The 25,437-nt window shown below is 44.5% G+C and overlaps 9 protein-coding genes and 1 non-coding gene across 10 annotated transcripts; 3 read left to right on the forward strand and 7 right to left on the reverse strand.

Moving 5' to 3' along the window:
* Positions 1–641: 641 nt before the first annotated feature.
* Positions 642–1,422, reverse strand: RPL26A (LALA0S08e07932g1_1; the record flags this gene model as incomplete). The annotated part of the gene is made up of 2 exons (XM_022771289.1): positions 642–1,006; positions 1,404–1,422. 2 exons carry the CDS (start codon positions 1,420–1,422, stop codon positions 642–644), a joined length of 384 nt encoding a protein of 127 aa, XP_022629883.1.
* A 920-nt stretch (positions 1,423–2,342) lies between these two features.
* Positions 2,343–2,414, reverse strand: LALA0_S08e07954r. The gene has a single exon. It is a non-coding gene; the product is annotated as a tRNA-Arg (tRNA).
* Positions 2,415–2,646: 232 nt separating this feature from the next.
* TIM21 (LALA0S08e07976g1_1) lies at positions 2,647–3,351 on the forward strand (the record flags this gene model as incomplete). Its single annotated transcript, XM_022771290.1, has 1 exon — positions 2,647–3,351. One exon carries the CDS (start codon positions 2,647–2,649, stop codon positions 3,349–3,351), a length of 705 nt encoding a protein of 234 aa, XP_022629884.1.
* Positions 3,352–3,576: 225 nt separating this feature from the next.
* Positions 3,577–5,223, reverse strand: GAS2 (LALA0S08e07998g1_1; the record flags this gene model as incomplete). The annotated part of the gene is made up of 1 exon (XM_022771291.1): positions 3,577–5,223. The coding sequence occupies one exon, from the start codon at positions 5,221–5,223 to the stop codon at positions 3,577–3,579; it is 1,647 nt and encodes a 548-aa protein (XP_022629885.1).
* Positions 5,224–5,626: 403 nt separating this feature from the next.
* FKS1 (LALA0S08e08020g1_1) lies at positions 5,627–11,344 on the reverse strand (the record flags this gene model as incomplete). The annotated part of the gene is made up of 1 exon (XM_022771292.1): positions 5,627–11,344. One exon carries the CDS (start codon positions 11,342–11,344, stop codon positions 5,627–5,629), a length of 5,718 nt encoding a protein of 1,905 aa, XP_022629886.1.
* Positions 11,345–14,047: 2,703 nt separating this feature from the next.
* IMO32 (LALA0S08e08042g1_1) lies at positions 14,048–15,139 on the reverse strand (the record flags this gene model as incomplete). The annotated part of the gene is made up of 1 exon (XM_022771293.1): positions 14,048–15,139. The coding sequence occupies one exon, from the start codon at positions 15,137–15,139 to the stop codon at positions 14,048–14,050; it is 1,092 nt and encodes a 363-aa protein (XP_022629887.1).
* Positions 15,140–15,759: 620 nt separating this feature from the next.
* On the reverse strand, positions 15,760–17,778 carry LALA0_S08e08064g (LALA0S08e08064g1_1; the record flags this gene model as incomplete). The annotated part of the gene is made up of 1 exon (XM_022771294.1): positions 15,760–17,778. One exon carries the CDS (start codon positions 17,776–17,778, stop codon positions 15,760–15,762), a length of 2,019 nt encoding a protein of 672 aa, XP_022629888.1.
* Positions 17,779–18,736: 958 nt separating this feature from the next.
* RPP0 (LALA0S08e08086g1_1) lies at positions 18,737–19,672 on the reverse strand (the record flags this gene model as incomplete). Its single annotated transcript, XM_022771295.1, has 1 exon — positions 18,737–19,672. The coding sequence occupies one exon, from the start codon at positions 19,670–19,672 to the stop codon at positions 18,737–18,739; it is 936 nt and encodes a 311-aa protein (XP_022629889.1).
* Positions 19,673–21,217: 1,545 nt separating this feature from the next.
* Positions 21,218–21,694, forward strand: POP6 (LALA0S08e08108g1_1; the record flags this gene model as incomplete). Its single annotated transcript, XM_022771296.1, has 1 exon — positions 21,218–21,694. One exon carries the CDS (start codon positions 21,218–21,220, stop codon positions 21,692–21,694), a length of 477 nt encoding a protein of 158 aa, XP_022629890.1.
* A 413-nt stretch (positions 21,695–22,107) lies between these two features.
* On the forward strand, positions 22,108–23,544 carry LALA0_S08e08130g (LALA0S08e08130g1_1; the record flags this gene model as incomplete). Its single annotated transcript, XM_022771297.1, has 1 exon — positions 22,108–23,544. The coding sequence occupies one exon, from the start codon at positions 22,108–22,110 to the stop codon at positions 23,542–23,544; it is 1,437 nt and encodes a 478-aa protein (XP_022629891.1).
* Between the last annotated feature and the right edge of the window lie 1,893 nt (positions 23,545–25,437).

Below are 25,437 nucleotides of genomic sequence, written 5' to 3' on the forward strand. Positions count from 1 at the left end.
CTTAACTGCTCACGTAGTTTGCGTACACATTTGTATAATGAGGATTGATCAATTCGATGAAAGTGAGCAGTGGGTTATTCATGTTGAAATTTCGCTGGTAGTGGTGTATTCCGAGTCCGTTCGTTTCCTTAAGTCATAGAGTCAAAACTCTTTAATGATACCGTGAATAAGTAGTATGTCCTTATATCTTGTATGATCACGTGATCACATCTTTTAAAATTGTCACCTTTTGTCGCCAACTTCAAAGCACGAGCTTATTCTTCGGAAAAGTTCTGATCTCGGAGCCCCATCTTCACTCACTCGTTCAGCATCTCTGACACGCAGCCTCGTTGCAGAATTTCCTCACAATCTTGACTTTTTTTTCATAAGTGTGACACACTATGTGGTGTATATCGCTATGCCCATGCATAAAATTCAAGAACCAGATCTTAGAAACTTCCCTGCGTTCGTGCAAATGCCCGCAAGCATTTGAAACGCTCGTATATCTAGTGTTTTCACACCTAACGAAACGGCTAGTCCTAGTGTGCAATGTACATTACAAGTTACGTATAAAGAGCTGTCAGCAGAGACCAAAAAAATCCTCCGCGTCCAACGCTCTCTTGATAATACTTTAATGAGGTAGTAGTATTAGCGAGTTATATTTACTCCAATTTACCGCCCTTTCTCTGGATCAAAGCCTTTCTGTCCTTGTCGATGTGCAACTTGGTGATGACGATCTTGGATGGGTGGACGTTGATTGGGATAGAAGCACCGCTGGACTTTTCCTTGGTCAACTTGTCTAGCTGGACAGCGAACTTCAATCTGTACACGGAGGAGACCTTACCCTCTTGGCCCTTCTTGGAACCTCTGACGACAACGACCTCGTCATCGTGTCTGATAGGCAAAGCCTTGATGTTGTATTGGGCACGCAACTCCTTGGATAGAGGAGCGGACATCAACACACGGCGCTCGGAAGATGGAGCGGTGAAGTATGCCTTTCTGGCCTTTCTTCTGTCAGAGGAAACGTCTGAATGAAAGTTAGTAAAACCGTTCTTTGAAGTATGCACCGAGAGCGTAGACTAGGGAGGGAGAGGATCCAAGGACTTTCAAATGAGGAGAAGTGTGCTGGTGAGTTTTGTATTTCCTTCAATACCGAGTTATACCTTGTCGTTCCAAAACCACAATTTCTGACTTCATATTTTTAATCGTAAAACGGCCATAAAACCCAGTGGTTGCATCTCTGTTGAGCCTTCGACCCATTGGTAATTCGCCTTCTTTCATAATTGGTAATGCTCAAAAGTGATCGGCCACACAAATTCATCTCGAATATTCAAATTTCACGCCAAAATGCTCCGTTTTTAGAGCCTGGTTTTCCCAGTTCTACGTCTAAGTGCGGACTCGTTATAATTAGCTCTACCACATACCTAGAGATTGTTTAGCCATTTTGGTATTGCCTGTCTATTCGTCTTTCGAAGCCCTCTGTAACGCTAGTTCGTTAACTGGAACTTTTGATATTTTCGATCCTGTGTGTTACAGTTACTGGAGTGAGACCGGACGATGGAGGAACCAGAGCTAGCCGGAACGGCGTGTCCGCCTAGCTCGACAAAGGCTAGGCAGAAACGGATACAAACTCTAGGCAGAGGCTCCAGTGGGGTGTGGCAGGAAACAGACAGGACCTTGCCTGGCCTCTAGGCTGAAAGGTAGACTGCTGCCAGGCTCCGAAGGATCTTGAAGGACGCACGTTTGAACCCACGCAAAAATAAGGTCAAATATCTTCCAGAAAACAAAGTGCTCAAATGTTTTAATAATATGATGTATGGGTTTTGTGAATGGGAAGATTTGACTGCTTTATAGCACGTGGTTAAGATCGTGTATGGCGAATGTGACTTTCCCACACTGACATCACTTGTTTTCATGAGTAAACCCTGGGTTTTCTCAAGCTACTTCAGTGCTTGAAGGGAGATGTTTTGGATTTACATTATTTTAATGCATCGTTTTGGTCATTTACTTGCTACTATTGGGTTTTGGTAAACGGATGACATATTAGTACAAAATGATTTACGCCTAGGCTCTTCCCTATATCCTCAAACCTCTAAGCTTAAACCAGGAGCATACGCGAGCACGTAATGAGCCAAAAACTGCCCTTTATAGGCTTGCAGATTTACCCTATTTTCAAATAAAAAATATGCTGTACTTAAATCAAGCCAAAAAAATAGCATCTTCCACAGCTCAAAAACCCACCTCTTGCCGCATCAGACTCCCACCACATCTAGCAACACAGCTAAAGGAACAAAATTAATCACATCCCAAAAAATGATGATCTAACAGTTTAATGCGGAACTGTTGAATCTTGAATTTAGATGAGCCCCTCCCGGGATTCGAACCCGGATCACATCCACCGGAAAAATGTATGCTAACCATTGCACTAAAGGGGCGTTAAAGGACGCTTGAACAGATACAAAATCAAACCGTATTTATCTACACACTTTAGTAGTATGTCTGTCTGATAATTATATGAGCTCTAATAGCTAAAATACTCAGCGATTTAGATGCCAATACAACATCGATGCGAAATTCTGCTCTTGCCAACACCGCTAGCTCGCATCTAAGTATTTCATCCACTTACTTTGTACCTTTTTTTGTTACGGTCTAAACTTTCGCTTTTCAATGCTAGCAAAATCACTTCCAAAACTTAACTTTTGGTCAAATGCAAGACTGTCGACTTCATGTTCGGCCCGTACGCTTTTAGTTGGTTTAGCTCAACGCCGTGGGTATGCTGCAGCACAATTCAATAATTCCACGGCATCGGAACAGGCTAAAAAAACGGCCAAGACGAAAACCTCACCTTTATGGCCGAAAATCAAGGCTTTCACTTCTTTCACCGTCTCTGGAGCTCTTGTAGTGGGTGCATCTGGCTTGGCTGGACTAGTAATCTACCTTTTGCTTCAAGAGCTCTTCTCGCCCTCTGGAGATACCAGGTTATTCAATAACGCTGTTTCAATGGTGGAATCAGATCCGGAGGCTCGTGAGCTTTTGTTGTGTAACGACTCCGGAAAGTCTAAAGAGCGGTTGAAGGCGTACGGTGAACTGTTGACTGACGACCGTTGGACCAGAAACAGACCCATCCTTTCTACAAGACGCATAGGCAAAGACGGTAGAGAACATCATTATCTGCGGTTCCATGTGGAGTCTAAGCAAAAGCTGGCCCTGGTACATGTCGAGGCACGCGAAAGTGACAAGAATTACACCCCAGACTTGGTTTCTATGTACATGGATATTCCAGGCGAAAAACGTTACTATTTCATCAAACCTCAAGTTTCAATCGCCAAACCGAAGGGGTTTTTAGGCGTAAACTGGGGCCCTAAGACCTAATGGCAAGACAGACCGCTAATGACCTTACTCCGTTCTTTGAATTGGACACAATTGTGGCAATCCACCCTAAAGCCATACACTCACGCGTCCTGTCACTAGATTCGATTTTTTTCCGGACGCATTCTCCGTTTTTCATCGTTCGCTTGATCGTGGAACACCCCACTCTCTTCCGTTTCTCATCTGCATATTCTGTCACGCCTGTGTTTTGATTATCCTATGTCCTGTCTATACAATCGATCCTGTCAATATCACAAACGCTAATCCCATTACAAATTTGGGTACTATGTGGCTTCCACTGGATGTGTGGTCTTTAGACGGATTCAAACTTTTATTGTCAGTTTTCCGTGCTTTCGATGTTTTTTGCACGGATCTGATCAAGGATGTGCACTCTTTATCATTTTGATCGTTTTTACTGTCGCGATTGAAATAGATGTGTCTATCATCCACTGGACAAATGTCGTTTTGCTCAGCCAAGTTGAAATACATTTTGCTTATTTGCAAAGCCAGTTTCTGGTCTGGTGTGCAGCCCGAATACTCTCCATACTCACCATTCTCACCGTCTGCTTTTATATCTGAACAATCCACTTGACCGCAGACATATTCGAAATATTCTCTGTATTTGGACCGGTCGCTAAATGGAGTGACAAGACATGGCAAAGCATTCGTCAAACAGTCGCATTTGGACTTTTCAGGTTTATCTGGCAATTTTTCTGCAGCTTTCCAAGCTACTGAAATTGATGGGCATTCCCTCTTTGTGATGGGCCCACCAGTGTTCAACCCCAGCCTTCGCAAATATTCGGATTTTGTTATACCTTTGGGCTCGGACTTGTTGAATTCATCTCTCAGGTAGTCATAATCTTTCAATCGGACAACCCGATTTTTGGAATCTATTTCTACAAGTCCATATTGGTTCTCCTCCTCGAAGTACATGTAAGCCAAGCCGCCGGACCAAACGCCGCTCATTTGCTTGCTGTAGAGTGCTTCCACCTCTGTGAAAGGTCTTGGTCTGACCAAATTACAGCCAAACTCCGAAAAAAAAACGGGAATGGGATAGTTTTTAAACTCTTGAGTTCTTTTGTCAAAGCCACTGCTATGGAATGATGAGTAGCCGCACCATTCATACATGTTAATACCATAGAAGTCAGCTGTGTCATTTCCGCAGCTGAAGAACTGCGCGAGGTTTTCCCGGGTCTCCACATCGTCATTTGTGGAGTACCCTATAGGGATTGCTCGATAATTCATATCCTTTATGTGTTCTTTCATGTCGCGGATAGAAGCTTTTACAAATGGTGAAGCATCCGTGTTCGTTCTATCGTTGGTAACTTCGTTCCCGGCGAAAAACCCGAGAACATTTGAATATTGATGCATGGCATCTATTACATCTTTGTATCTCTGATACACGTTAACATCCCAGCTGGGGGACTCTCTGGATATGGAGGCATCGGGCTCGGAAAGGTCGAGCAAAACGTAAATACCGTTTTCCATGAGTGCTTCCATGCAAACATCGTGAGACTGCGTTGGGTCGATTGCATAAACTCTGATCGTGTTGACGCCTAATTCAGCCAGGTGAGGAATATCTCTTAAGCAAATTGCAGGTGATGCCAGTGGATCGATATATTTTGTGTCGCTGATCGGTATACCGAGACTACTGACATCTTCCAACGAATACTGTGGTTGGTACGCTATTCCCTTGATGAAGAATTGTTCACCGGTCTCGCTGCTGAAAAACTTGCTTCCTACGGTCTCAATTGGTGGTAGCGCGGCAGGCTTTGCAGAAGCATAGTCCAATTTGAATTCCTCAGCTTTAATGACGCCCGATGCGAACATCACGTAGGTGATGAAGAGGTTGATTATGATTAGTGCAAAATTCATGGTGAATAGGCTGCAAATGCTGATGCGATAGTTTTTGATGTCTTTTTCTATACTTTTCTGTGAACAAGGTTCAAACTAAGAACTTCATCAAGTGAACTACTGACATCGCCTTTATATGTCAAACAAAGCGAGGTCTTTTGAGCCTGACGACAGTGCACAAAAAAAAGCTCCTACTAAACGTCAACGCTTGACAGAACCGACAGCATGAACCAGGCTGGACCATAGAGTCGCCAATTAGCGACTCAAGCTACCAGACGCTTAGCTTACTGAATTCTACTAAAATAGTGACAAATGTGAAGTAGTAGTCCGAAAAATAGTCTGTTTTTAGAAAAGTAAACATAAAATACATAAAAATAACAAGTACCGAGAGGCAGCAAGCAATCCTATCCAGTCACGATTCGGATCAAGCCTTGGTGGCGTAAGAAGTTGTTGCCAGGGAAGATGGAATGGTGTAGTAGAAGTGGTTACCACTCTGGAGACTGGAACCAGTATCGTCATGTCCTTTGTTCTTAGGCTGCACCAGATTCTGAAAGGTTTTCGTCGAAATGCTGTTGTTTAGACTATCACTCAAGTTGCTCTTAATCTGTTTGGAAGCGACAGCTGGACCAATGATACAGGCAGCGAAAACTACCAGGATCAAAAAGTACAATGAGCAGTACTTTTTCACCATCCGCTTACGCAAACGGCTCTGCTTGAGGGAGTAGATTGGAGGGCGGATTTGACGAGAGGGCTTTAGCCAAAACAACATGATGGAGTGGAACTTGTCAATGTATGGGATAAAGAGTAGCGGCAACTGACAGAACAAGATGAAGTGGCCAAGCACAAAGTCACCTGCAAAATGAGAGAGCTCAACAACCTTGGCCAAAAATTCTCTGGCTGGCTGAGTCCACGCCATGTAGCCGAAACCAGTGCCGTACCACTTACCAGTCCAGAATGCTGTGTTTGCGTGATCGTTCTTAAATTCACGAGACAACATAAACACGGTAATGACCTTGAAAATCAATCTCTGAATGTACAGGCAGGTCAAAACACCAACCAACATGCGGCCGAAGTTGAAGTTTTCCAAAACCCACATCACAATGAAGAAAACAATGTGCACGATCACTGACACAGCATGAGCAAATCCAGCCATGGATGAGCCGGTCTTCTTGCAACATAGACCGAAAAGCGGACCAGAGCAACAAGATAGACAAACGCAGAAGAACAGGACACCCATGTTAACAGCAATTGGCGCTAGGGTACAGATGATGATACGCAACGTTGAATTGACCAATTCGGCATCTTTAACACCAGTTTGTGCATTGATGAAAGTGAAAGCAACGAAACAACCGGCAGCGTAAATTGCACATGGAATAATGTCAGGCAAAAGCATGTTTGACTTGTGAGCCTTAGCGGCATCGCCAGCTGCCTTTTCAGACTCATCACCGGTGAGCTTACGCTTAAAACCAGTGACTCTCGATCTGGTCATTCTGACATACCCGATCCAGGAGTTTCTGTGGTATTTGTTGTTACCTCTTGACAACCATCTGATGAAGTCACGGTAATCCAAGAAGAAATCTTCCCACGAGAATTGGTGAGGGTTGAAAATGAAAGGCGAGAAAATAAGAGCAGTCAAAGAAGCCCAGAACCATAGAAGAGGAGCTTGCCAATGGATAACAGAACCCGCCAAAAGTGCTAACATACATCTAGCACCCATGTAAATTGCAGATCCAGCAAACCTAGAGTACAGAATAGAAAATGGGATACGGGAGGTGGCAAAACCACGACCTGTGGAAATGTACCTGGCACCACCAACAGTTAAGTCACTCAATAAAGAAGAAGAGTAAATTTGACCTGCGAAAACTTCGAACATCGGAGACAAAGAAATGATATGTCTGAAAAATCTTTGAGTGGCTTTCCAGATACCTCGCTCAATGAGTTCTTGAACCACGATAGGAATGAAAGAGATGAAAAAGACAATGAAAATGGACAAGGTGTAACGTCTGATCCAGTCAATGACAGGGGCAAAGTTGTAACATCCAATGGGATGTAAAACATCAGTAATAGGCTTGTATCTGTCGTAAGTGCAGAGAATAGACTCATGTGCCAATGCATTCAAGTTCACCATAGTTAACATGAAGAGCTGGACAGAAATCTGAATGAAAAGATTGTTCAAATGGAAACCAGGGTGAGCATAGTAGAATGACAAGAATCTGTCAAGCGGCAACTGTGTACCGAGATAGTAGTACTCACGAGACAGCATCTGTTCGCCCATACCAGCACCAATCTTGGTGGTAAAGTTCAAAATTGTGCCAAAGCCCAAATCTCTACCTTTACCACACTGGTAGTATTCACAATGTTTGATACGGCCACCACGTAAGACAGCAGTCATACCAGCGTAGATATCTTCGTTCAAGTGCAATCCTTTCTGAGCCTTGGAAACACCACCTCTAGTATTCATGTAAGTTGCGTTAATAAAATCGGGGTGACCATAGTGGAGCTTACCACCAATTTGAGCAAGGGTACGAGCAAACAAGGTACCAAAAGTCTGTTCTTTACCAGCAGCGACATCACCCAGCACACCGGAGTTTTCAGAAAAGATATATTCTCTAGCACCGACGATGGCAACAGGGTGATTCGTGGATTGGTCTTCGTATTTCAAGCCAGGAGCGTAGGGGTTAATCTGTTCAACATTCAATTCCTCAAATTCAGCCAATACAGACCTGATCTTCAGACATTCTTCCAAGTAGTTATCCTGGTTAGCGTCAATCAACTGCAAGTACTCACCTCTGTAAAAGATCATGGCATGGTTTTGATTATCGGATTTACCATCACCCAAAATTGGGTTACCGGATAGTTGAACTCTGAACTTAGGGCGTCTGCGACCATTCGCTAACAATTCACAATGTCCATCAATCAAGGCAGAGTAAATTCTAGGTTCTTCGCCTTCGTTCAAAGGTGGCTCTTCGTCCAAGTATGCAATTTGCAGATCGGGGTATGCTCTCAACAAGAATTCAGCATTTTCTAATTCGTGAGGCTTGAACTTGGCTAATCTTTGCATAGAAACCAAAAACTTGAACTTTCTTCTAGCCATCTTCTCAAGTTCCCTTTCTAGTCCCTCGGCATTACCACCAAACATCTGAACAATTTCAGGGTTTTCGACTCTGTAAAGAAGCTTGATGGCTCTAGCGTAGTTCATAAAACCAGATACAGTACGGTATAGTGTTTGTGATCTCAAGGATGCCCAGATTCTGGTACGCAATGTATACTCCGGAGCAGCAGACTTGAAACCAATACAGTAAAATGGCAAATCATCAATTTGAGATTTGATACCTACTTCGCCCTCTTTTTCAAGGTCTTCGGCGGTTCCCTCGTAAGCAGCTGTTTCTTCTGCGAGAATTTTAGTGTCTTTCACGAAACAGTCCCATTCGACAGGGTGAAGCTGTTTCAAGTACTCCAATAAGGTGACTCTGGAAAACTGATCATCTTCACGAATAATCTCTCTCAAGGAAAGCAAGATTCTTTCCGAGTAATGAGGAGTCAAGACAGTGAAAGTTGGCATATTGTCGACAGGAAGTGGTTCTGGGATTGGAGTAGCAAGCGACTGAGCAAAGAAAGAAATACGACGCTCGGCCTCGGAATCTCTTGGGAAAAACTCCGTCTCGAAGTTGTTGTCATCCTGAGAAACAAAAAAGGTTGGAGCTCTCAAAGTTCTCTTACCCTCAATCTCAGAGGGAACTTGATGATAAAGCAGCTTTTGAACGTGGTCGATAGCGAGCAGATGTTCTCTGTACATTGAAATCACAATGGCATTCCAAATCTGAGAGATCAAAACCTTAGGCTTGTACTTGATTTCCATGTCAGTGGTAGCCAAAATCTTGGAGTAAATTCTCTTTGGCAATCTCGTGAAAATGTTTCTCCAGGGTGTGAGGATCGAAATACCTAGGTAGAACGATCTACCGATCGAGTAAACCATGTTACAGAGAACATACCACATGAAGGTATCCAAAAAGAAGAGAATAAAATCTGTGGCAATCATTAGCCCGAGGACAATCTTGGGTTGTATGGTGCAGAGAGTGGCATTGAACCAGAACTCCCCTTTGCATCTCATCGAAGTGGTTGTCAATACTCTGATAGGGTCTCTTAATGATTTGATCAAGAAGAAATAAGATTCCGCGAATTTGGCAGCGAAAACAGTGACCCAAAGTAGGTAGGACATCCACATGTCAAGGCCTTTCAAAGGAGCAAAAGATGCGGTAAACGTCTGAGAAGCAACGTAGCGTCTTGTCGACTTCTGCATGTAAGAGGTGAATAGACCTCCCAATGGCATGATAGAGAAGAAAATCACCGTAGCAAGGGCAACAAAAAACATCACAGCACCCACAACATGCGACGCTTGAGATTTCACATCTAGTTTGTCATAGGCGAAAACGAATATAATAGGACCCAAATTAATGGCAGTAATCAAAACCAAAAACCAAAACCTACGGGACAAGTGCTGAGCACCAGCCCATTTACGGGGAACGAAAAACCACTCGGAAATGGTTGCGACAAGCTGAATAATGCAAGCCAAAGTACCAGCCAAGGCAGGTGAACTCCATCTGTAAGCTGCCAAAGGCTGGTTATCCAGAAGCTGCTGATAGTTCTTGGTGTACAAGGTGGGAGCATTGTAAGCCGCATACATCCAATATATGGAACCATGAATGACCCAAATACGGTTGAAGTTGGTTATCAAATGGAACCAGGAACGGGTTTCTTTGTAGGTCTTGAAGAAGACGTCATTCCAACTGACTTCGCCAAGTCTCAAGTAACGTTCCTCGGCCGGCAAATCGATCAATCGAGTGCCATCTTCAAATACAATTTTGGCGATACCTTCTGGGTACCAAAAGAGTTGATTGACGTCATCGTAACCAATCACCTTGTTGTGGTCTCTTTCGCGCTTCACGAAACGACCATCGACAACCTCGTAAACCTGAGATCTGATGTAAAGGTAAAGTGGGGTGATGACTCTGTTCAAATAGTCACCTTCGGGCATTGGCTCTGTACGTTGCTGACACAAGGGGGAGTCCAAGTAATCAGAGGCGCACTTGTATAGGAAACACAAACATTCGGATGTGAATCTAACTTGATTAGCTTCACCCCAGATCATGAGGTACAGGGCGACATGACGTACCATTTCCAGTGGGGATAATTTGTTCATCTTGGCCTTCCATCTGAAGTCGGCCGCTTCCAAAGAGTTGTCACCTTCAAGTTGACTCAACATAGCTTCAGTATCGCCGTTTTCTTCCTCCTGTGCCTCTTTCATAGCCTTCTTATTCTTCTTCTTAGCCTTTCTTGCTTTTCTGGAGAGTTTACCCAAACTCATGTTACGGAATCCAACTTCGTCGTCCATATCCAGCTGGGCGGCGAAATACCACTTTTTGTAATTCGCGGTATCACCACCGATGTAGTCCGCATGCAAACACAGAAGAGCTTGTTGTGGAGACATTCTAGAGGCTTTGGAATCGAGGAGAGTCATGAAATGGTCAAACATATTTCTCATAGAGTCTCTCTGAAATCCGAATCTATTGGCAAGGTCAATGAAAGCATCTTCGATCTGCTCGATAGTGACTGGAGACTGATTATCGGCAGTCCAAGCTGGGTAAGGTTCGTTGGGCAAAGCCATGGCGATAGCTGAAGAGTCGAAACCTTCGCCACCATAGATTGGTGTTGAAGCACCCGACGATCTGGGTTCACCGTAGCTCATTTGCGAGGGCGTATATTGGCCTGCATTTGGTGTACCGTACCCGTCGTAGCCAGGAGTCGCAGGAGGACCGTAACTGAAATCGGAGAAGTTTTCAGGGTCTTGGCCCATGCCGCGAGGTTGTTCGTAGTAGGCGTTGCCTTGCGCATACTCCATGGATTCCGGATCATAGCCCTGTTGGGCGTAATAATCGGCAGCGTTGGGGTCGTAATGCGCTGCAGCTTCCGGATCATAATGATCCTGAGCATAGATCGGTTGACCGTACTCGTCAAACTGCGCCTGCTGGCCGTAGCCCTGCTGGTAGGCGTCATCAGCATACTCACCACCCTGTTGAGGTTGCTGGTGCGGTTGCTGCTGACCGTCCTGACCGTAGTAGTGGTTTTGGTCGTTATAGGACATCTTGGAGCTAAATCCCAACGAGGAACAATTACACTACACTAGTTTTCACTCTGTTTCTCTCCGGACAGGAAAAGATGATGGTGGGTCTTGAAACGACGTTAGTATTAGGTGCGAAAGGCCCTATGGTGCTGGAGCGAGTGTGTGGTTGGAATAGCGAGAGTGCGAAACCTGCTTTTGAAAGTAGTTTTAAAAAGTGACAGAAGATTGGATCAAATCAGCAGTACGATCAAAAGTTTGGCGATTTTTTTGGGAATTGGTGGAGACAACGAATTACGGTACGCGATCCACCAAAAAAAAAAAAAAAAGAGTTACAAATCCAAATCCGAATCCTAATGCAAATTCCAAATCGACCCGAAAAATTTATTTTTAGCGTCGAAGCAGCCGTATTGGTTTCTCGGATTGGCGTTCGAACTCTTTTTTTCTTTTCGCTTCTTTTTCCCCTTCCGTTCCCGACTTCGTCTACTTCCTGGGTTCTGTAATTTTTTTGATCCACGCGATCTGTGATGTGTGAATCAAAGCACTTTTGGACACGACGGAGCGTGGTTGTGGAGCAAGCGTTTAACGGATTTGAGGAGCTGCGGAAAAATCAGTGGAAGGAATGAAAGTGCCAAAAGTTGCTGCGTAGCGAACGGGTCTTGGAAACTTTTTTCCTTCCTAGGACAGGAGTTGCACACGACGCTCATCAAACACGCTTCGAAGAACTTGGAAAGAAGAAAAGAAAAAGAAACGAAAAAAGGACGGAAAACCCAAATGCCGGAGCGTTTAGAACTCATCGCGATGAAATCTGTGAAGAAGGGCCAAATCGAAAATGAAAAAGACCTCTTCTCCCCCGGCCCATCTTTGAGAATTTTTGGGAGATTTCGGTTGTTCACTATTGCAGCGCACAACGCGAAAAAAATAGCCTAAAAAAAGAGCCTAAAAAAGAAAAAAAAAACTTCTTCGTTCTCCTTTCCGCTCCGGGCTGCGTTTCCACGTCAGTTTTCACCTGTTTCACGTCTGCTATTCGTTCATTACACTTCCCAAAACGGTACGGCTCACCCACGTAACAATGCCACAGGCAAAAGGCTCAAAGAAGGAATCAAGAAGATCGACGACACAGCCAAGCCTCTCTTTGTTGGGGCAAACTGCATCTAAACGGAACGGTAGTCTTGTTAATGGTGCTCACCAAATTCTTAGCTTTTGCCAGCACCTACATCCCGATTTTCGCGAACACCGATATCTTGATTGAAACAGTGCGTTGATAACCCACACATTCTTGTCAGTCCTCTTCTTCTTCTTCTTGTCGGTCTTCTTTTTCTCCTTGTGTCACGTGAGCTCGCCCCGTCCTCCTTAGCTCCGTTCCGTATTCCTCCGGACTCTTCCGGTTTGTTCCGTAATTGCTATTTCCGCGACCCGCTGGGTTCGAACCAAGGGTCATTTTCCCACCCCTCTCGAACAAAATAAAAGTTTCCCACAATAGCGCAGTAACACTACACACACAGCGCGAAATCATGTTTTTGATCCAGTGGCGTTAGAGAACGGTTAAAACAAAACCCCTCCAACTGTTCCTCTAGCACACCGCTATAGCACATTAGTAGTTCCTGTAACCTATATTACAGGCGAGATGTATACATACCTTTGGAAAGCCTGCCAAAAAAAAGCTAGGGATTTACCTTAAGTTTTGATCCCGGGCGCTTAACAGACAGTAAAACACGTAAAAAAGACCAGAAAAGAACCAGTTTTCTTTGTCAATTAGCTGTTTTGACGCGTCGCGAGTGTCTTTATCTGGAAAAACACGCGTGAGAGTCACCCAGGGCAGTGGTTATGGATCAGCTTGGGTTTCTGCTGAAAAGTGTAGGGCAATGTTTAGTTATGTGTAGTGTGTGAAGAGGGCTAATTTTTTCCCTCTGTTCTTATTATTACCAAGAATGGTCTCTGCTCGGACATGGGAAACTTGAGACCGAGCTTTTTTTAGTTGGAGGTCACGTGAAGGGTAAGGATTTAATTGGAAATTGGAAACTATGAAGGTCCAGCCGACTTTAGGGATTGTGTTAGACAAGAGAAGAGGGTTTGGGGGTATTGTGTGGAAGATTCGGGTGGAAATTGCGTGTGATAAGTTGATCAAAAATGGGTTTAGGTGGGATTTGTGAAACTTTCGTGTATAGTGAGGGGAAATGCCTTAAATGATATGATCAACCGCATTGGGAGTTAGGCATTCGCACCGTTGGAGTTTGCAGAGGCTACTGAGACGTCAGTAGTGGAATGAGCTGAGTTGGGAAGCTTTATACGGTGTCTGACACACGAAAAAAAGATGTTGATGGTGTATATCACTATTTACGTTGTGTGTCGCTTACCGTCCTCATGCCAAAAACTTAGTCCAACCTTTGGGCTTCGTTCGACTCTTTCCTTCCCCTCGTCACTCGACATAACAAGAATTCTGACCCTCTTCACTGGATATGCTTGCCGATGCTTTTACAAGAGTTGCATTGCGAAGCACTCTGTTGGTCTTGCAATTATATTACGTTAGACAACTGTGACGCTGGCATTTGGCCAAGAAGACCTGCCTCATCCACACAGCAGCTACTCCTGTCGCCCACTACAGTCGCACCCAATAAACTTCAATTTTAAAAACATTTTCTAAAATATACAGCCGTTAAACTACGGCCCCATAACGATACAATAAACAGTGCCGATGTTTTCTGGTCCAACGCTCTGTGCACCCCTTCACAGATCTTCGTTCCTCTCCACAAAGTCTGCAATCAGGTCACTACACTCTTGAGGCTTTTCTGTATTGACCCAATGTGTAGCATCAATATCTCGCACTTCAAACCGCGGGAAAAACCGGCCCACGTCCTGCAGCGACTCGTCAGAAATATAGTGCGACCGCGTGCCGCGAATGAAAAGCGACGGACAAGTGTATTGGTGTACCCATGGATTGAATTCCCAATTGGCTATATTTCCCTTCACGATGGCGTCGTTCAAAATGCCCAGCGGGATCCTTGCCTTAAACCGGTATCGTCCAGGTTCGTTCTCATCCTTTGTTCTTTGCAAAATGGTAAGCAAAAATTGACGAATTACAGGCGAGTTTTCCACGTCGCGCAGAGACTTTTCAGCTTCGCCAAATGTCTGGATCTTAGGGTTTTCAACAATCTCTTGTAACTTTTTCACATAGCGTGGAAATGACATCGTGGGCATCGTGGCAACTGGGGCATTATCAATACTCACCAGCATGGAACAAAGATCGGGCTTGCGTAGGACCACACTCATGGCCACTTTCGCACCCATTGAATGACCTACGATGATAGGTGCATGCTCAAATTTCTGGTCTTCGATGAACATCTCCACATCTGCCGCCATTGACGGGTAGTCGTGGCGTCCAATATGCGGTGACAGACCATGGTTGCGTAAATCCGGCAAATACACATCGCGCTCGAGCCGCTCATTCAATTGCCGGGCAATAGTCCTGTTGTTAGCTCTGTTACCAAACAGACCGTGCAAAATGATAATCGGCGCTTTTGGAAAATACGTTGAAGTATGCTCTGAAACCACTTCAAACGCCAGTTTCACGCGAGGAAACTTGTCCGAGATGAGGTCTTGGTTCAGAACCTCTGTACTTCCGTAGGCACCCTGTCTTGTTGTCGTACGAAACGTGTTGTTGTGGTTCCCGAAAAGAGGACCAGTAGAGTAGTCTCTACTGGTTGCAGAGATGCTTTTCTTGCCGCTTATACGGCGTATAAGCGAAGCATGCTTTGCTGGCGTAAGGTACGAGTGATTGAAGCGAATGAAAAAAGACCCACACCCAACAGCTAATTTCATGAAACGGCTCAAATGGGGGACCGGGAGGACGATTGAAAACCTTCACTTTCAGGCTGACGCTATAAATCAGTTCGGTGTGTTTGTGCGGATGTCCACACGAGTTGAACCGCCGTCCTTCTTCTTTTCAATGGTTTCCAGTCACGAAACAAAGCTATCGTCTTGATCCCCAGATCTTCGAGCTTTTATAGATACTATCAGGGCCCTCCTTCAATATCGAGGAGAAAAAAAATAAGGTACACGTGGATGGTGATAGCAGAGAACAAAGGGAGATCTGGTAAAGGGTCCCTAGGTTTGGAAACTTTTGAAGGGAACATAAACGTTTGTCTGTATATTGCACGGAAGAAACGGTCAGCGTAGCTTGGCACTGAGATCTTAAAGGGTAAGTCGACGTTTGTGATTTTAAAGAGACCCTTTTCGTCGAGTTCTGAACTTTCACCATACACCGACAAGAACGGTATGGAAAGCTCTGGAGGCGACAGGTAAGATTATGAATAGTTCCAACTACAGAAAGGAAATAAGAAAAAGGATAAAAACGAAAAATTGATAAAAACAAGTGTTCCATAAATGCAGATTGTGCCCGGTTGTCCACAACCCAGCGGACTATTTTTTTTTAATGTCACTTACTTTTCTTCACCAAAGAACAAGAACATGAAGCGGTCCTTCTTGCGTCTCAGATTCTCGTAACGGCGTGGAGTCTGGTGTTCGTCGAAAGTCGTCCCGTACGTGGTCCTGTCAAAAGCTTCTTCAAAACGATAGGCCGGTTTCGTAGGAGCCTTGGTATCACGCGGGGCAGGAGTTGCTTTATGCCAAGTCCTTAGCAATACGGGCTCTCTTTCTTTGTGTGATACCCTGTGTGCAAACCCTTTGAGTTTTTCCTTGGCTCTGTGACATTTTTCTACGATACGATGTTTTTGAACCACATCTTGCGAACGGAGACCCCGTTTGATCCAATTGCGAAATTGTCCAGGCTTGTGGTGATTTGTGCGATGATGACGAGACCAAAAATGTTCAGATTCTGGGATAACGTTCATTGTGGTTTCGTCTTCCATCATGGAGAACTCCCCGCCGTAAAGTGCCTGTAACTGCCGGTACTCATCCACCTCCTCTTCGGGAGACGAGTTGATCTCGCAGGTGAAGGCATTGACCTGGCCGTCGTGGGTTTGCTCGCCATTATCACCCTCTTGGAAAATTGTTAGCCATCCTAGCCCGCTAGTAGGCGCTTTCTCCCGCACTGTCATGGTCTCGAGTGGCTCCGACCTACGACATGTGCCGAGCGCGCAAATGTCGAGGACCTCGTTGATGAATAGCCGCACAATATCAAAGTCGGGACTCGTAGCTTCACTGCTATTTCTTGTCCGGACGGTCACGGTTTCCGGACCGTCAGCGTCTTTTTCAACTTTCCATTCGGCGACAAACCGCGATGCCCATGCCTTTGTGTTTTCCTTGAAGTACTCATTGTCCTGGGCCCAGATCAGTACTAGCTTGTCAAGATCAACTAAAAGCTGCGAGGTGCCACTAATGAAAGAGTTGCGCATAAAACCTTCAAGACATTCGACTAGTAATGAAGCATTCAAGTTGCGAAGAATACCTGTTGCCCTTGAAACGGAAATGACAGATTGGAAAAGCTTTTTGATTTCCATCAAAAAAATGGCATACAGAGAAGTGAAAATCTCCAAAAGCTCTATCTCACCTTTGCGGCTTCTAGCGTAAGGTGTTGCATTGGCAGGCATTGTAACGTCGAAATCTAATGAATCTACAATGGTCGGTGCAACACATCTGAGTTTACGCATTTTGGCAATGATCCAATCCGGTTCGTCAACTCCACGAGCAGCGGAATTTCTTGTCTGCTTCCAATAGCAGGTTTCCGTGCTCAAGCTTTTGAGGAGCGAGACAGATTTTTCGAATTGAGGACACATCGCTGACAACTTGGCTTGTGGTGCGTACTCCAAAATGAAGGACTTCAAAATGGAAGATATTTGGCGCTCAAATGTTGCGATTTCCTCTGCTCCCCATGCTTCGGCTTGACATTTTTCTTGGAAAGTGTCATTGCACAAGAAGCTCGAAAGTGTTTGTATGATTTGGTCCACAAATCCAATCACATCCACTAGCTTCCCCACTGAGCTGGTGATATCATTGATCATGATCTGTGGAGACGCCTTCTTTCTGATCCATTCATTAGCAGAGTCGGTATGTTCGAGATCTTGGGCGAAACTGGCGTCGGTAATAAAGAGCGCCAAATAAACATTCAACAACCGCAAAGTCAGTCTGTCATTATCTCCAATCACAGTTGGTGTGAAAACCTGCTGCTGCTGGTTTCCTGCAGAAGAATCTAATGAGTAATGTATGACGCTGCCGTTCACAGAAATGACGCCAATAGTCTCGACATCGGTTGTATCGCTTTCTAAGCGCAAATGCTCATCCTGCTCACCCTGCTCAACCTGGTCAACATTTTCGAAGAATGCCAGGTTTTGTGGTGGCTCTGAGTTTTGAGATTCACCTTGTAGAGGGTTTCTATCGATTGTCCTTGTTCTTTCACTCTCGTGAGAGAGGGATCTCGCGACGTAGAGTTTTGAGTTTTCTGATGCACGCAACGAGTTCATGTATCCCATTCGGGATTCCCTTAGTTCCGAGAACATCATCATACAGTGTGATAGGTGCTGGGCGGAATATGTGCAGTCATGTATCTAGACGACGACTGATGTAAAGGGTTACAAAATTCTTTTATATGTAAAACGTCGTCTGGCGTCTGACGCTGGGTCGGGAACTTTTACATTTGAGCAGTAAAACAGACTGAAATCAAGATCTTGATTGAAGAAGAGCTAGACAATGCTGAGCTAACTTCATATATTCCAAGAGATTGTGCTTTAACGCGTTACTTGTGATGCCAGACCTACTGATATATTATGAAAGTTCGCACCTCAGAGCGAACGTAGCAGGACAAAAACATCCCGCGCAAAATTAGAGCTTCCTTTTCCAGATGCTCTTTCTCTTCTAAGCGACAGGTGCTCTGTGGTCAAAGGCTGAACTCGCTCGACGCTACACCTCTTTCCTCAGTTAAAACGAACGAAACTTGCCATTACCGAAATTGAAAGCGTTAAGTCCTTTCTAACAACACACCACCAGAGCTCCACTCTCCTTCAGAGGCTAGGGAAACTCACAAAACAATAGCCTCAATACTCACATTCGAGAGTGGAGCATCACCATGACAACCAAACTCCGAGATACCCAAAGCTCTGCTCGAGGTACCCATCAGTACTCGAGTACTTCGAACTACGGCGTCATGAAAATGAACCATCTGTCATAGAGCTTCTTAGAAGAAACTAGTAGAAACCTAGCACCCAGCTGGTAGTTCTCCTAATGGTTTGCCCACTAATGCCGCTGATAGAGAGTATTTCCATCTTGTAGGACCCCTTCCCTTGTACAAACGGAAAATTCTGGTACGATCTCCACTGCGAGTTCCCTACTTCTTCCACGCGCAGCTTCTCTGTGACGACAAGACATCACTTGTGGATGCCATCAAAACTGATCAATTTGGACCCAAATTTAATTATGTAAAGATAAACTAGTGTATGTGAGGAGAGTACTCAGCTACTGTGTTTAATCGAACAAGCCGAATCCCATGTCGTCATCCTCAGACTCCTCGGCCTCTTCGGCAGCAGCTTCCTCAGCTGGGGCATCGGAAGAGGCAGCAGCGGCAACTGGAGCAGCAGAGGCGTACTTGTCAGGGTTGGCGATTCTGTCGGCCAACTCTTCGATCTCAGGGTAGATGTAGTTGGAGGCGACGGCAACGGCCAACAAGTTCTTGTAGTTGTTGACAACGGAGTGACCAACCGATGGTAGGGTTGGGTAGCCAACAGCCAAGGAAACACAGGCGACGGTGTTGATGGCAGACACAAAGTGAGAGACAAGCTCGTCGTCGGTGATGTCCAAGATGGTGGATGGGAAGACCTGGCCGTTGTCGTAGACCTGCACAATGGTCAAACCGAAAGTGAAAGGCGAGATGTTCAACAAGTTCAACAAAGCGGCTTCGGAAGCACCGACCTTGTTACCGGACTCGACGACCTTGACGTCAGAGACAATTTCAATGGTACCTCTGGCAATCTTGGTTGGGACACCCAAAGCCTGGAAGAAAGAGGTCTTACCAGGTTCCATACCGGTGTTGACGGCGTTGACCCAGATGTCTTCTGGGGCGACGGCACCAGCCTTGGCTGGGGCAGCAACGGTGTTGGACACAATCACCTCCTTGATCTCGGATAGAGACTCGTTGGTGAAAACGAAACCAACGTTACCCTTGACGAAAGGCAACAATTTTTCGTAGTCTGGCAAGTCGGCCAAGAAACCTCTGATGGCACGTCTGACCATGGTGTTCTTACCCATAAGCACGACACCGCGGCCTCTTAGAGCCTTTCTGACTTCGTGCATCTGCTGAGAAGACACATTGTCGACACCAACGACGAATACAGACTTGTATTCCTCGAGATATTCTCTTAGCTTGGCAAAGTACTCAGATTTCTTCTCACGGATACCTCCCATTTCGAACTTGTTTAGTGTTGTTAGGATGTTTAAAGGTTTCCTGATAGATGCTGAAAGGCAGTTAGAAGGATCGTAAAGTTGAGCTTGGGATAGAAGAGTGGTGTTGAAGTTGATAGAAAATGGATTGAGAATTGGGTATGGGAAAGTAGCATTTCGTGGATAGTGAGTGAAAAATGTGGGAGATTTTTCCAATTAGTGCACGTGATGCTTCCAAGAGTAGATTTTTGCGTCGGTATTCAAAATAGTGCAGATGTAGTGATATGAGATTTTTGAAGTTTTTTCAGAGCTGTAAGTAAAATAATTCGGGTGTGTGGGTGTTAAGTTGTGAAGAAGCAGTCACATCCGGGGACGAGAAACCCGAGCTACAGAAGATGAGAACATGTTTGTCACATACAGGGTATGAAACCGGATGTCTCGCTGTTCATGACGCGTCATCGTGCTTGAAGCACCAAAAATTGAGCTGTGAGATTGGGAGAAGCAGTTAGTTTGAGATTGGGAAAAACAGTTACAATTCTGTTAGAAGTTTGGAGCCTTAAGCGTTGTATTGTACGTACTAGGAGTTCAGAAAAACGCAGCTCGTGCCAACTGATGAAGAGCTATTTTAGTGACGCTGTCATTATCGTCACACAACCATGGAGATACACTTTCAAAAAACATTCACGAGGGTATGTTCCATCTTGGAATCTTCACTCTAGTATTTAGGAGGATTCATGTTTGTAAGACTTTTGAAATGCTTGCTGTGTGGAAGCCATAGCAGATAGATCTAAGTTCTAAGCAGGCTTGTTGTCAATTGCTGATCACGTGACATGGGACAGATGCTAGTAAACAAAATCATATGGAAGGTCGGATAGTTCACGCTGGGAATGTTTACGGTCCAACCTGGCTCACGACTGTTTTTCTACATCTTGTAGTTTCCAAGCAGATTTAGTGCGATATTCACACATTCACGCAGTGTTAGGCGTGTCACACTAGTTATGTTGCCTTCTGGATAACTGTGAACTTGCCAATTTTGAACAGACACACGCACCAAGATCTCATGGTCCCCTCTAAATCATTCGATCTGTCCAAAAATCTTTGTTTTAACATAATCATCTGTGTGTCTTTCAGTACACATGGAAAGTACGAATTAACGTCCTAATTATGAAAATCACCACAAACCATAAACACAATTTTGAACTATACAAACTCCGCGTTTCCGCTCTTTCAATCACCCCACACAGCACCAATCACCACTCAATCTTGTTATCGCCTCTTGTTTGCAACATTTTCAAATCTTTTACAAATACTACCCAAATCTCTTAGACAACTCGTCTCTCCCGCTAGCTCAAATTACAATTTGATTGAGCTGTCCACTAGCCACCAATTGGCCGCCCATTTGCCGTTCATTGACCCTCCCCCCAATTGCCTCTCTTGCTCTCCCCTGACACAACCTCCTTCCACTCTGACGCTCTCTCGAGCCCTGTCGCGCGTATACCTAATAAAAACCTAATTTGTACTAAGAAACGGCGTTTGATGCTCATCTCATGATTCAACAAAGACACACAAATGCCCCAAAACATGCTTTCACAGGACCCAACAACCGTCCTCAAGACTCAATCGAGTACCGTGCTGTACCGGAATATTGAAACCGGGCTGAAAATCGCCCAAAGCGTGGATTGTAATGCTTTTATTCGTGACAAAATCGTTCCCACGGTAATTGCAGATCGCGAGATTGCCATTGAAAAGTGCCACGTAAGATACGCTACCAAGAATACAAAGACAGAAGAATACGTATCAGAGCTAACAGAACAGCTGCGACAGGGCAAAAGCGTTGTGTTGTTTGCTTACGGCCCGCACATCCAGCGCGGGGTGACCATTTTGGAACTTGTCAAAACGCGTTGGGACGCCAAAGAACCCTTGGAACAGCAAAACACTCTGGACCGGTTTGTTAACGTTGTGCCCGGAAGAAATGAGCTGCTAGATCGGAAACTAAACGTTCCAATACTGGTTAGCGTGTTAGAGATGACTACCCGTGGAAAGTGATCAAAGTGTCTTAACTTGATATGGGCAACTGTTTCGTGTCTCACTGACCATACGTATGCTGACATTCAAGATCTCTGGTAATTGTTGTGACTAGAATTCCCTCGAACGCTGTATCCTACCGTTAAAATGGGCCCATAACTAGAAGTCTGTGTGCTCTATTTTTTCGCCGTCTTTCACGACCATTTTCTGCTATGCTATATCAGGCTAATCAGAGAGCGTTTGGGTTTCCTTATCAAGAACAAACCCTAGGGCTCGAGATCAGCTCGGACCCATCGGAATGAACACTGCGTATTGAATATTGAAAAATCCTACAGTTTGATCAAGGAAGTCTGTCCTTGACTGACTACAAAGTTTACCGGAGTTGCATCGAGTACTCACTTTTAACTGTTAAACAAGCTTTCTGGTAGACAAAAATGCCCGATTTAAGTCCAATTTTGGGCAAACATGTTACGTTTCCGCTGATGTGCTGTTTCCTGTATCTCATTTACAAGGATTTGGCAGCGGACGGCGAAAAAAGTGCGGTTGTGCGTAAGAAGAAGCGCCCTGATGAAAATGATTGGAAGTCAGGTATCATTTTGGCAGACCAAGTGAGTGCGAGCGATACATTGTGGGAACAAACTAAACCGTTTCCGTACCAACCTTTCAAAGCAGGTGAGTACAAACTCAATATGGGCATAAGAACAATTCCGGCGCAGGACTGGCTCGTTCTCGATAACACATACAAAACCAGGATTGAGGCCAAATGGGATATTGTCCGAGAAAACTACCACGACGTTATATTCTATTTGGATCCTGCAATGGTCTCAGCAGGAAAGAGTGCTGTGGGTAGTAAAAGTGAGAAGGACCCATTGTATTCAGAAACGCTCATCAGCGATCGAGACGTTAAAACTTGCGAAATTGCACTGTGCGAACTTTACGAAAACATTGTGGTATTTCTACTACAGCGGTATCCACAGAATTTCAAGGTTTCCCAGCGACCTTCCAAGGACTCGCCTGGCGTCCTGCACAATACCATCGTCGACGAGTATCATCCGGTCGATCCACTTAAATACATGGATCTCCCAGAGAGCACGATAAATGCTCTCGATTTTCGATGCAAAGATGCAGAAGTAATACCATCTTCGTTCTCCAACTCAGATTCCGACAAATCCAAGACCGACAGTGTCGGGTACAGATGTCTGATTTCATGTGCGCGAACACGAAGGGCACACGAATTGATTCTAGCGCTCAGCAGACTTGTGGAGGAAGATCTAATATTGATGTTCCCAGATGACAGACGCCAGTTTAACGGAGAATACGTTCTTATGGCCGGAATATTTGCATTTGCAGCTGGATTCAACCCGAGAAACCGGTTGTTGAAGCCCTTAACGTTGGTGCATGGCCCAGTTCCAGAGTATAAGGAAAAGTTGCAAATGCACATGAATAGATTTTTTGAAATGCACAAGATTGGGAAGCTAGTGATGCGGCTCAATTTCTCATTCCAAACGCATCCCAAATTGTATGTGACCGACGACAACAAGGGCTTGGCCACAGAACAAATCTTGGCTAAGACTTTGGAGCAATTGCGTGGAGGACGAGATCTGTACTACAGATCGGAACGGCAGTGTTTAATTAAATTGGGTCCCAAGTCTCAGGCTATGTGTTTTTCTATCAGGACTTATCTGTGGAACATGGCAGATCAATTTTTGACTGACGATTTCTATTCCCAGAGCGACGTTTTACAAGACATGTACGATGCAGTCGACGGTATGCAAGAAAACGTTAGCCAATACAAACGGCGTCCCGAATGGGGTCCTGCAGTGTTGCAACTTTTACGAAACAAAATTCAAGGGCAAAACAAGACTAACTAGGCCCCAAAGAAAATAGAATAAAATACTACACTAGTAAATTTAATGATGTGCCACTGAGCCTTAACGATAGCCAAACCGAAAAATTGACTATATCGCAGTGCACGCGGTTCTTGTGTAGTAAACTTTCCCCGCGATGCTGACTCAAATGCCATTTTTACCTCATTCTGCGCATCGCTTTGAATTCCCAGACCATTGGAGGAACTACGAATCTTCGATGATGCACGTTAGGACCCTCCCCGAAGGAAAGATCCCCGGTTTCAATTTTTTTAAGAAAGAAACCTTGAATTAAACATAAAAGTGAAGAACAGATGGTAAAGTTGAGCTTTCCGTTATGGTTTTTATAGGATTTCTAGAGCATGTTATACGATGAGAGTTAACATGGGCAGTTAGGTTTTGATCAAATCAATGTGGCATATTGATATTCGGGAATTGGTGGAGTTCCCTAACACCATGCTGGTGTCGATTATACCTTGGTATGTGTTTTAAAGTTGTGGTCGGTTTTATGAGTGTTGAGACCGGAAAAATCGATTGAAAAACGAAATTGAAGGTTTATCATGTGCACCACACGACGTGTGTTCGAACAAACGTTTCATATGACTTTTCCAGTGGATTGAAGTGTGATGATTTCATGAAAACTCTTTGATAGTGCGCAAGGGAAGTTCTAGTTGAGCTGCGATGACAGCGTGGGTAAAAGTGATAGCCATAGTTAGACTCGAAACGCTGTGGAACGGTGAACGGATAGCAGGAGTGAAGGGTGTGAATGAATATCAGGAGTGAAGGATATGAGTGTAGCTGTTATTCTGCCTTATAAAGCCCCCAGTTCCAACAATTGCTAAAGTTCACTGTGCGCACGTGACCAATATAGCGATGACTGAGTAAGAGAAGGACCAGAGATAAGCTCATTTCATTGCATGGATAATTGTAGTATGGTTGGTCTCAAAGAATGAGAGGGCTTACTAGGTCTAGACGTCATATATTTTCAACATCGACGGGCACATGGTTTTTGAAGTTGGCGTAGTTTTCGTGCAGATTTCTAGTGCTTGACCGTTTGAGGTACGATCTTGAAGAAGAGTATGAAGACTATTGAATACTAATTTTGATAGCTGCAAATACCTAGCTGCAAATACAGGACCGTTTACTGTAATGAGGCATTCACAACAAATATGAGTGTATCTTTCCTTGACACAATCTGAAGCCCGATGATGATCAGTTTAACGCTGGTTAAGCCAAACCATCTATAGATTGAAGCTAGAGATGGCCCGATTGTGATAGTCTAGTTTAATGTGCGTTATTTCACTGACACGAGTCACGTGACCCAGAGTCACAAAGCCACTTTTTGTATATGTTTTGAGGAGTTGAGGGGCAGGGCTTTCATCTGTAGCACAAACGTTGTGATTGCTTGCTGGCCTAGGCTTTTGAGAACACTGATCCGCCAGTGACCGTATTGAAGAATGTGTGAACCTATATACAAGCAATATCACTATCGACGTCACTTAATCTGCGCTATCACAAGCATTCTCGAGCATCCACACATGCAACTAGAAAGCTCATATCTAACCACCGAGACCAGCTACTCCTGCAATACCAATTACAATGCAGAATGCCGCTGATTTTCGAATTATGACATACTCGTAGAAAGTGATATGAACTTAATGACACACGCGTACAAAATGACATATATCTCAACCTTATTTCCCTCCCTGATCAATGAAACCACTCCTAATTCGAGAAGCGGCAAAACCATAGAGTAGCAGGAACATCATATAGTCTATAAACCCAATTACCATCAGGACAAAATGCTTAAATAAGAATTAGCAAATTAGAGTACTTGTAAACGACTTTGGGTTTATAATGTTAAACGACTTGTGGCTCCTTTTTTTTCTTTTTTTTCTG

This window comes from Lachancea lanzarotensis, scaffold LALA0S08, assembly GCF_000938715.1.
Source record: "Lachancea lanzarotensis genome assembly LALA0, scaffold LALA0S08, whole genome shotgun sequence".
Classification (NCBI taxonomy): domain Eukaryota; kingdom Fungi; phylum Ascomycota; class Saccharomycetes; order Saccharomycetales; family Saccharomycetaceae; genus Lachancea; species Lachancea lanzarotensis.